The sequence below is a fragment of the Nelumbo nucifera genome, chromosome 2 (assembly GCF_055504915.1).
Source record: "Nelumbo nucifera cultivar China Antique chromosome 2, China Antique-T2T, whole genome shotgun sequence".
NCBI lineage: Eukaryota > Viridiplantae > Streptophyta > Magnoliopsida > Proteales > Nelumbonaceae > Nelumbo > Nelumbo nucifera.
Window position 1 is genome coordinate 112,151,190 of NC_142650.1, and position 12,498 is coordinate 112,163,687.

Sequence of the window (12,498 nt, forward strand, 5' to 3'; positions counted from 1 at the left end):
ACTGTGAGCCCGGATCTCCTGCAAGGCTGCAAGCACATACGGAAAACGAACGAAATCAAAACCAATCAAAGCCTTTGATGTATTTATGGTTGAACTAATAAAGTGACGTTTTGATGGAACCACAGCATGGATCTAAGGTTATGATTCGCAGTTTTAGCCCTGCGCCACGATGATGTCATAGTGTAGGTTAGTACATTAGTCTTCCCTCCCATCTACTAACAAAAAACTGGTCACACATCTCACACCCGTGTGATACGGGTTTTGTTAAACAAAACAAAAATTAATGCAGCGACAGAAAAAGAGCTGTGGCATCTCAATTGGGTCGAGTAAAGGCAGGTCCAATTTAAGCATTTTTTGTTTTATATACGTAGTAGTAATTAAGTATACGTATGGATTTTTTTTTATATTAATTACTTTAATTTTAGGTATATAGAAATTGAAAATTAATAAAAGTAATAATATGGTTAAAAATAAATTTAAATACTTGTACTAAATGTGTACCTGCATAAATTTTAAATTATATAACAATTATTATTATTAAAAGTAATAATATGGTTAAAAATAAATTTAAATACTTGTACTAAATGTGTACCTGCATAAATTTTAAATTATATAACAATTATTATTATTAAAAGTAATAATATGGTTAAAAATAAATTTAAATACTTATACTAAATGTTTACCTGCTGAAATTTTAAATTATATAACAGTTATTATTATTATTATTGTTATTATTATTATTATTATTATTATTATTATTATTATTATTATTATTATTAAATTTTGTAATCCACTTCTATCTTAAATAAAAATATTTTTTATTTTAATAATTATTTTTATTTGATATGATGATTATATAACATTAGAAATCTTCAAAATTGTCTTTGACAAAACTTTGTACTTTTTTATCTTTTGTGTTCTATATTTTTTTTAAATATTTATTATTCGATTATGACATCATGAATTTCTTTGAAAAGTTGGATCATTGACCCACCATTTAAATAAGAAAATAACTTTACTTTCGGATCAGTTTTAAATTATATATTTCATCTACATAATATACATATTTTTTACTTATAACACTTAATTTTTGTTTGACATAATTAATATATAAATTTTTATATATTCTTTTGATTACTTGTACTTTTTTATTATTTTTTAAATATTTATTATTTTACTATTATATCATCGATTAATGCATTTGACCCAAACCACTAACCCACGACCCAAAAAGAAAATTTGTTTGATTTATGGGTTGACATTAAAAATTGTATTACATTTCCATTATTGATAAAATTATATCTTATGTATAATATTTATTTTTGTGATTCTTTGTATTTTCTATTTTTTTAAATTTTATTATTTGACTATGACATCATTTCATTTATATGTTGATTTTAATTTTGGCATTCCATTTTCATCATTTAGAAAAATACTTCTTACATTTCATACTTATTTTTGCTCAGTATAAAGAACATACAATATTAATGGCATGCCTAGTTCTTTTCTTTTGTATTATATAATTTATTATTTAATTTTTTATTATTTAGTTATGGCATTATTTATTAATGGATTTGACCCCAAATGGTTGAATTGCTTACCCACCACTGAGAGGAAAAAAATGGTTTTGTTTTCAAAATATTTATTTTTATATTATTAAAATTAATATTGTGGATTTAATTAGTAGAATTCAATGATGAGAAAAGTATATCCTAAATATAGAATTTAATAAGAGAATATACCTTAGATATGAGATTTAATGAGAGATAATAAGAAAATAGTTTTACTTCCAATTGGTTTTAAATTTTATATTTCATTTCCATCATTAATAAAAACATCTTATTCATAATCAATGTTTTTCAACTTGTTGTTGACTTGTTGAACTGTTCGAACCATTACTTTACCTTGATTTTAGGTTTGGTTCTGCTGACCCCCCCCCCCCCCCTTTGGTTAAAAAACGTCTAACTTGGACGATTCAACCATTGACATGTTCAACCTAGTAATCAAGTCGTAGGTTATGTACTTAATTATGTGCAAACTTTTGGAAGCCATAACTTTGCACTCTAATGTCCGATTGGGATTATTTTTTTATTTTGAGTAATTTTTCAAGATCTATACGTCCCAAGGGCATTATGCACCTTGCCTTGCTATTTTTGCAAAAAAAAAATCCTTTTTTGGCCCTAAATTGCAATTGTTAATATTTTTAAAATGGAATTAAAAAACATAAATAAATGTAACATAATACATATATTATATGTAATATATGTAAAACATAATTATAAAATATATGAAAACATAACTATGATATATGTAAAACATAATTATAGTATTTATTGATAAAATATGTATTTTTACACACACACATAGTGTTGACGTAGAGCAATTTGACTTGTTTGACCTTGACAGTCGAACTGGTGGCCTATGACTCGAAGGTAGGAATGGGTCGGCCTCCGGGTCAGTTTTTTAAACATTGTTTATCATACTTATTATTGTTTAATATGGCAAATATATGATGTTAAAAACGTTCCCACTTTTTAAGGGCAATTTCCTTAAACTATCCCAACTGTTTAGTTAATTGACTAACTCCACCCTTACTATTTAGCTATTGTCTTAAAGTACCCTTAAGTTTTTTGACAATTGTCTAAAACCTCCATTGTCGTTAATTTTTCATCATACTTCGTTCACATGTGACATCATGTGAGTGGTAATTATTTTAAAATTCCTAAAATACTCTTATTGTTCACCACCGCTATTGGAAGTTTTAGCAATGGCGGTGATTTGGATAGATCCAAAAACATAACTAAAGAGAGTGGAGGAAACCCTGATCCCTTTTCCCTTTTGTTTTTGGACAGTCGAACTGCAGTAACGACGGTGATTTTGTCGTAAAAAACGCTAAAGAAATCAAGGATGAAGCCATGAGTCTGAACTTCTCTACAACTCTCTCTCTCTCTCTCTCTCCCTCTCTCTCTCTCTCCCCATTCCTTCGTTCTCTCTCTCCCTCCCTCTCGCCCCAGTCACGCAACTGCTCGCAATGTGGCAACAATGGGCACAACTCTCTTACCTGCTCCGAAGTTGTGGCCGCTTTTGAATCCATCGGTGGATTCATGTTGTTCGGTGTTCGAGTCACCAAGGACTTGATCCATAAGACAGATCCCCGATGCCTTTGAGTATCTACTTAGATTACAGTGTCTTTTGCATCTCCCAAGCTTTTTGCTAAAATACCCAAGGTCGTGCAACTGTTGGCAATTAAAGCTCCATAGATTTGCTTTTCATCCTCCATTAGTTGCCGCCCATCAAGATTAAGCTCCATAGTTCAGATTGTTGTAACTACAACATTTAATAGAAACCATCGCCGGCTCCAACTCTAGAACTAGTGTTAGAATTCAAGCTTATCATAATGCATGTGGGGCACTTGGAATGTATTGTCGTTCGCCAAACTTTTGTCGTTCGGAAGTTGCAGTGATTGTCATCGCCTACGACGACTATAGTGCTTAATCTCTGGGCATTCAGTTCAGATGAGTGAGCCCTTCGCCAGTGGTAGTTCTCTATTAAACGTCAAGAAGACAATGAATAGAGATGAAGATGGAGGAAGGAGAAGAAGATGACTTTGTTTCATCACTGCCTTAAACTTGGCAGTAGCTCCTTCTCCCCATTTTTGTTTTTTTCTTCTTCCTCTCCCTCTCTTTCCCTCGATCCAGTATATGGTTGACAAACTCTAATGCGAAACACTCTGAGAAGTTTTGGCGGTGTTCTAGTAGTACTACACGTCTGGGGTAGGGGAAAACCACTGTCTTCACCATCTTTTGGCGACGAAACACATAGTTCACTAGAAAAAGGGATCATGTATCATCATCGGAACTGCTCATCAATTGGGTTTTATTTTGAAATTTAAGGAATAGTGGAGGGCAAATTCGATATTTTGTTTCTTTCCATTAGCACTTAATGGCGATGTCAATTTTTAGAAACAGTAAGGGTACTTTAAGACAATATGTAAACAATAAGGGTACGATTAGTCAATTTTGTAAACAGTAGGGGTAGTTTAAGGAAATTTCCCTTTTTAATTTCTATATTTTTTCATTTTATTATTTAATTGTGGCAACATGGATTAGCCCATTTGACCCAAATGGTTTAATTTCTTACCACCACCTATATGTAAACACTATTTTTTCCAGGTAGATTTTAAAAGTATAAGTTTTTATGCTATTGAAACTGTTAATTTATTATGTATGTGTTTAATTATAGAATTTAATGATGAAAAGAAACAAAGAAGCCTTAAATATATGATTCAATGAAGGTGAATGCAAATTAATAACTTAAATATTGGATTTAATCAGAGATAATTGAATGCATTGAATTTCTTAAAATTAACTATTTTCAACTCATTTAATATCAATAACTAATTACCCTATTTGCCCTCATTTTTTATCAATAAATTTAAATATAAAGGGATAAATTTTGTCATCACAAAATTGTAGAAATATTCTTGAGGCTATTCGTACTTTTTAAAGTTGTATAGATTATTACATAAATTTCTATTATTACATATTCTTGAGGCTATTATTATTACATAGTATAGATTATTATTACATATTCTTGAGGCTATTATTATTACATAGTATAGATTATTATTACATATTCTTGAGGCTATTATTCGTACTGCTTTTTAATATAGTATAGATTATTACATAAATTTCTATTAATAGTTTTTTCATTTATTAATTATTACTAGATGTTGTTGCCAAATATGAAGTCGATGGCAATACGGGGATTTCACTAATACTCGAGGTCGACGTGTCTGATTTGTGAACAAAAAAAAAATAGTACACGTCAGAGGCCCCGGGTGTTATCCTAGGGGTAGAAGCTCCAACGATTAAATTAGCCAAGTGCTTAAGAGGGGTCGGACTAGGCAAGAGACAAGAGCTCAAAGCTTAGTCCTTAATAATCAGGAACAATTCTCTTGGGATTCTAAATGTGAATGTGAATCATGTCCTTACCTTGAGATGAGCACCCCCTTTTATAGCTAGCTTTGTCTTAGGAGTGGTTGGAAGCAATTAGTGATGGCGGCCAAATTGCCATCTCTAATTCTCAATCCTTTACAACAAAGTGGTCAGCATAAAATTAAAAAAAAAACACATAATTGTTAGCACAAAACTGGCCCACAAAAATTAAATTTTTAGTAATTGAAGAAACACGCAATATGTCCTTTAGTAACCCATAATGAAGATTGAAATAAAGAACTAGTGTGGAAAATTGACAAACTTGCCTCATTGCCAATCTTGATATGATCCATTCCCAAGTGCTCTAAATGCAATTTCTAGTTGTTCAAGTCTACTGTAAATTGATTTGTTGCTCCCAAATCGGGGTACCACAAAGCATCATTGGTGAAGGCATTGGATGACACAACATATGTAGTTTTAGGCCCATCAGATTTCTTGGCATAACAGTAATTATAGGGGTGCAAGTCAGGAGGGCCGGGTCGGGTTTTAGCTCAACCTAGTCCCAACCTTAAAACTTGGGCCTAAGCCCGAGCCCAAGGTCAAGCCTAAACTATTTAGCCCAAACCTAGCCCAAACTAAAATTTGATGTAGTCAGGCTAGGCTCGGGCCTGGGGCAGTTTGGATTGGACTCAAGTTGATTAATTAACCCCCACTAAAAATTGATACAAGTGGTGGTTCTTTAGGTATGGATTCTACAAATAGTGGTTCTTCAGGTTCAGATTCTACAAATGGGTAGTTCTTGAGATTTAGATTTACAAGTGGTGGTTCTTTAAGTTCAGATTCTAGAGCCTTCTCTCCAAAATGGGTTCAATTCATCAACCCAAACAATTCAAATGATTAACAAGTGAACTAAGGTAGAAAAGAAAAATGAATTACTATATTCACTAGTTGAATCGTACAAATGATAAATTATAATCATTGATAATAGTTGAAGATGGCTCCATGACAAAATTTATATAAACATATTCAAAATCTAAACTTATGCATTCTCATTAGGCTTTAACTAAAAGCATAAATAAGATTGTGTTTGATAAATTTCACGAGTGGTGATCTCATGTCCCAAGAGCACAAAGCCTCAACCCATTTGTGATTCCAACTCAACCCATGAAGAAACACCAGCAAAAATAAATATAGGCCGAAGGGAAGATTTAAAAGTAATGAACTAAAAGCAACTATAAGCCTGGGTTAGATCAACTATTAATAAATTATCCTTAAGTATAATTGACTGTCTAGGAGTCAAAATCTGACTAAGAACATGAATCGATGGATTTGTAACTACATAACAGAGGCATCCTCTGTTAAAGTCTGCATAGAAATCTTATCACTGTCTGGGCGTCACAATCTAACTAAGAACTTGAATCAATGGAAAATTAAATACATGATAGAGGCATCCTCTCTTTATGTAGTAAGGCATATCACTTGTTAATGTCAAAACGAACAATAACAGAGGTGTAAAGCTATCTTCACGATTTTCTGGTTTCTTGGAGATTATTTACTTGGTGAGATGTAAATCCAACTATTGTATTCCAACTTCTCAATATTGAGTCCATGGACACCCACTTAAATTCTTCTCCTACAAAAATCTAGTGGGTCACCCTTACTCCAAGTAGCTCAATAAGAACCCTAACCTTTGTCCCTTGTCCTTAAAGATTCTCATATTTCTCCATTTGTGCATGTCATTCTTAGATTATTGCATTTATCTATCCCCGTATTCTCGAAGGATTTGCAATTCAAGTGAATCTCCATATAATGTCATCTGCAACATCATTAGTAGATGACAAAGAAGCAACAAAAAGGGAGGAAAAGTGATTTCACATGATCATATCATTAAAACCAAGGAACAAGAAAGAGATGGGTGGTTGATATCTTCACCAACTCTGAGGCACAAGACACATACACAAGGGAAACTCCTTGTGCTTAATCATTGTTGGAGTTTTAAGGGTATTTATATGTTGTTAAACAGCTAGAAACTTTTGTGTATTTGTGAGGAAGAATAGTCTGTTTGTTATGCTGGTATAATTGTGTTAAGCTATTACTTGTATTGGATTGGGGTTGCGAGTGAGATAGGTTGGTGCTTCAAGAGTTATAACATACTCTGGTTTTCATAGTAGTGGATCGATCTCCTCATCTTCCATGAACATAGGCTTACTAAGCTGAACTACACTAACCTGTCTTTCATGTTCATCTAGTTCAGTATTTTTTCTTTTGGGAAAATTCCAAATTAGTACCCCGAACTTTATGGGTAATTTCAAGTTTGTACCTAAACTTCAAATCGTGCCACCACAGTACCTAAACTTTTAAAAACTGTCAAATTAGTCCCTACCATTAGTACTTCGTCCGTTATCTCAGTCATTTGACGATTAGAAATTTTCAAAATGTCACAACTACCCTTTTCCGGACCAGTTTAACATTTGGGATATTTAAGGTTATTCAGATTGTAAATTTACTATCTCAATTCATTCCTTTATTCTTTTTTCTTTTGTCCTTTTACTAGCCGAGTTGGCATTCTGTTATTAAACTGGCACGATTCTTTTCTGCCAAATTTGTTAATTAGTTGGGGTTTATTCCTGTATATAAACTATGCTCCTATAACCTTTTGGGGTGAGGGAAAGAAACAGGACTCTCTCCACTTTCTTCTTGCTTTCCTCTTGCTTTACTAGTGTTCATGGTATCAGAGCATCAAGATCTGGTGCTTGTTCTTTCTGTTTGATTGATTTCTTATTAACACTATGGAAGAAGAGGTGGATACCTCTGTTACTCGAAATGGTCAAAATACGACTGGCCCTGGAGCTATTGCAGAGATCACGAAAGAGTTAGCCTACAACTCGAACGAAGATCCTTTCTTCTTGCACGGTTCAGATCATCCTGGAATGATGCTAGTTACAACACCATTAACTGGAAACAATTACCTCACCTGGAGTAGATCTATGAAGATAGCTTTGGGTGCGAAGCTGAAGCTAGGTTTCGTAGATGAAAGGATTGCTCAGCCAGATGAAGGAACAACAGAGTTTGAGCTATGGACAAGGGTGAACTACATGGTAACTTCCTGGATCCTTAACTCAATCTCAAAAGAAATAGCAGATGCTTTTCCATATACTACTACAGCGAAGGAACTCTGTAATGAAATTGTTAAAAGATTTGGTGAAAATAATGGGCCTTTGCTATATCAAATCCAAAGAGATATAAGTTCAATATCTCAAGGGAATGAGTCAGTAGCTAAGTATTATACTAAACTTAAAAGGTTGTGGGACGAATTGACCTATTTAATGCCTATTCCACCCTGTACCTGTGATTCTGCTAAGGCAGTTGCTAATTTGCACTCATTCAATAGATTAATGCAATTTCTGATGGGTTTAAATGACTATTATGATAATATAAGGAGTCAAATCCTTGTAATGGAACCCTTACCCTCTGTGAACCGTGCTTATTCCTTGGTTTTCAGAGTTGATAAGCAGAGAGAAGTACACACAGCCTTTAATGAGAACATAGACTTTACTGGGTTATTTGCCAAAACCCAAAACACCAATCAACCATACAGAAGGGATGGAACTAATAAGGGAAATACTAAGAAGAAGACATGGGTAGGAAGGATAAGGACAACAAGTATTGTGATCATTGCAATGTGAAGGGACATGTAAAGGAGACTTGCTTCAAGCTCCATGGATACCCAGAATGGTATAAGGTGTTCAAGGAGCAGCAAAAAAATCAGGAAACTGAACAATGGCCAATATGGTGGAAACTTCCTTTGATTTTGGAATTGAAGAGAAGCTTGATGGGAAAACTGATAAGAATTTGGCAAATATGGTGCAACAAGAAATTCTGAAGCTGATGAAAGGGAAGATGACTATGGAAGGCAGCCATGTCGATTTTGCTAACCTGGACAACTATGTAGGTAATTCCTTCAATACTGAATGTGCTTTAAGTTTTGCATTGAGTACTATTGACTTATTGAAGTCGGGTACTTGGATAATTGACACAGGGGCTTCAAACCACATGTGTGGAAATAAATCCATTTTTGATAAGCCTAAACCCACTAAACATCCACTACCTGTTTGCTTACCAGATGGATCCATTAAATTTGTTCATAGCATTGGAAATATTCATTTGTCAACTGATATTTGTTTGAAAGATGCATTGCACATTCCTAGTTTTAAATTCAACCTCCTATCAGTAAATAAACTTGCTGAGTCTGCCCAAATAAAGTTCACATTCTTACCTAGCCATTGTCTGGTGCAGGACCTGCAGACTGAAAGGATTCTGGCAGTAGGGAAACTACTAGGAAGCTTATACATCCTGGACAACTCTTGTCTTAGGAAATTTAGATGTAATAAAGAGCCAAACAGTGACAAGTTGTTTTTGAATTTCAATGATACTTTGTTACCTTGTAATGCTGCTGTTTCTAGTAATGAAAGTATGGCTATTTCAAAATTTTCTCTTTGGCACGGCCGTTTGGGACATGCTTCAATGAAAGTTTTAAAGCATATTGATTTTCTTAAATGCTTGAATTTACAAAATTAGGTTGGGTGTGAAATTTGTCACTTGTCTAAGCAACAAAGGCTACATTTTCCAACCAACAGCATCACTACCCATCAACCCTTTGAATTAATCCATTTGGACACTTGGGGACCATATAAAGAGCCTTCAATTATTAGAGCCACATATGTTTTAACAATTATGGATGACCATTCCAGAGCAACTTGGACCTTTCTGATGTCACACAAAACCCAAACACTTGCCATTTTCACTCAATTTTTCAACATGGTTAAGGCCCAATTTGATAAAACTATCAAAACCATAAGGTCTGACAATGGAACAGAGTTTACAAACCATGACTTCCAATATTTTCTTTCTAGCAAAGGGGTGTTACATCAAAAAACATGTCCTTATACACCTTAACAAAATGGAATTGTTGAAAGGAAACACAAGCATCTCTTGCAAGTGGCAAGAGCTCTTATGTTTCAATCTTGCTTGCCAAAAAAATTCCGGGGACATTCCATCCTTATGGCTACTCATACTATAAACAGACTACCCTCATCAGTGTTAGCCTGGAAATCTCCATTTGAAATCCTATTTCATAAACCACCGGATTATACCAATTTAAGATGCTTTGGTTGCTTATGCTATGTGACAAATACATTACCTGATAAAAACAAATTTGATCATAAAGCATTTAAGTGTATATTCATTGGGTATAGTCCTGGCCAAAAGGCCTATAAGGCCTATGATTTGGAAAAACATGAAGTTTATGTGTCAAGAGACATAAAATTCTATGAGCAAATCTTCCCTTTCAGAACCAATTTAGTTTCTGTTGACAAAAATCCATCAATCGTTTTACCACTACCCTCTCTAGATGATATTTCATACCTTTTACCAACCTCTACATCAGATGCATCATCACCCATACCATCAACAGATGAGCCCAATGAAACACTTGATATTTTGAATTCACCAACCTCTGAACCAGCAACAGAAACCATTGATCCACCTTATGATTTACTTCTTGAAACTACAGTCCCATTTAATCCAGACAACCTACCCCCTATCAGACTATGTTACTAATTTGGCTTGCAGCAATGTTAGAACTATTGACAGAATCTTCAATCAGTCACAGGTTCATGCATCATCACCTCACACACCTCCAACATATCCATTTATTCAATCACCTTCACTTTCTGCATCATATTTATCCTTTTTAGCTAATGTGTCAAATATTCAAGAACCAGCTTCTTTTAATCAAGCCAGTACTAAAGCTGAATGGATTAAAGCAATGAATGAGGAATTATAAGCTTTAGAGAAGAATGAAACTTGGGAACTCACTGATTTACCAAAAGGAAAAAGGGGCTATTGGTTCCAAGTGGGTGTATAAAGTGAAGCTGAATCCGGATGGTAGTGTGGATAGATTACAAAGCCAGGCTGGTAGCCAAAGGCTTTCACCAGGTGGAAGGGATTGACTATTTTGATAGTTTCTCTCCTGTGGCCAAAATAGTAACTGTAAGAATTTTTCTTGCAATTGTAACATCTAAATCATGGCCTATCCATCAATTGGATATCAACAATGCATTCTTGCATGAGTATTTGGATGAGGAAGTTTACATGCAACCTCCAGAAGGGTATTATAAGGCTGCCAAGGATCAAGTCTGCAAACTAAAGAGATCACTCTATGGGCTTAAACAAGCCTCAAGACAATGGAATGCTGAATTCAGTGACAAAATTAAGGCTTTTGGTTTCCATCAATCAGCTCATGATCACTGTTTATTTGTTAGGCACACATCTGATTCCTTCATTGCACTGTTAGTGTATGTAGATGATGTGCTTTTAACAGGTACCTCAGAAGCATATATCATTTCAGTCAAATAGTACTTGGATAAGCTATTCACTATTAAAGATCTTGGCTATGCCAAGTATTTTCTAGGTTTGGAGATTGGTAGGAGTTCTTCAGGTACTGTTCTTAACCAAAGGAAATACATTGTTGACATTCTAACAGATGCTGGATTCCTAGGTGCTAAACCAGTTAAAACACCTTTCCCTAAAGGTCAAAAGCTTTGTGCAAACAAAGGACCCTCACTAGCTAAACCAAAAAGATATAGAAGGCTTGTTGGGCGTTTATTGTATTTAAATATTAGCAAGCCAAACATTAGCTACTCTGTACAGCAGCTAAGTCAATTCACGAACTCTCCATGTCAGTCACACTGGGAAGCTTCAATACACTTTCTTAGATATCTAAAAGGTTGTCCTTCAAAAGGCATTTTTTATCCAATAGACAATTCTCTTCAATTTGAAGCTTTCAGTGATACAGACTGGGCCTCTTGTTTTGAAACCAGAAAATCCTTAACAGGTTTTTGCATTTCTTTGGGGTCAGCTCTCATTTCTTGGAAAACAAAGAAACAAACAACAGTCTCAAGATCATCAGCAGAAGCAGAATATAGGAGTTTAGCAGCAACAATTTGTGAACTTCAATGGATCTCCTATGTTCTCAAGGATTTTGGCATTCAATTAAAACTTCCAATTCCTCTTTGGTGTGACAATCAAGCTACTCTACACATCACTGCCAATCCAGTGTTTCATGAAAGAACAAAACACTTGGACATCGATTGCCACTTAGTCAGAGAGCAGTTCAAGCAAGGCTTTATCAATCCTCAGCACATCTCTAGTCATCACCAAGTAGCTGATGTTTTTACAAAGCCACTCTCTGGTCCTCAATTCAGCAACTTCATGTCCAAGTTGGGTTTCCTTGATATTCACCAAACTCCAACTTGAGGGGGGGGGGGATGTAAAGTTACTATCTCAATTCATTCCTTTATTCTCTTTTCTTTTGCCCTTTTACTAGTCGAGTTGGCATTCTGTTATTGAGCTAGCACGATTCTTTTCTGCCAAATTTGTTAATTAGTTGGGGTTTATTCCTGTATATAAAGTCTGCTCTTGTAACCTTTTGGGGTGAGGGAAAGAAACAGGACTCTCTCCACTTTCTTTTTGCTTTCCTCTTGCTTTACTATTGTTCACA

The 12,498-nt window shown here is 34.4% G+C and overlaps 1 protein-coding gene across 1 annotated transcript; it reads left to right on the forward strand.

The window, feature by feature from the left end:
• The first annotated feature begins 7,726 nt into the window (after positions 1–7,726).
• LOC104585930 (uncharacterized) lies at positions 7,727–8,623 on the forward strand. Its single transcript, XM_010242975.1, has one exon. It carries the CDS (start codon positions 7,727–7,729, stop codon positions 8,621–8,623), a length of 897 nt encoding a protein of 298 aa, XP_010241277.1.
• Positions 8,624–12,498: the final 3,875 nt, after the last annotated feature.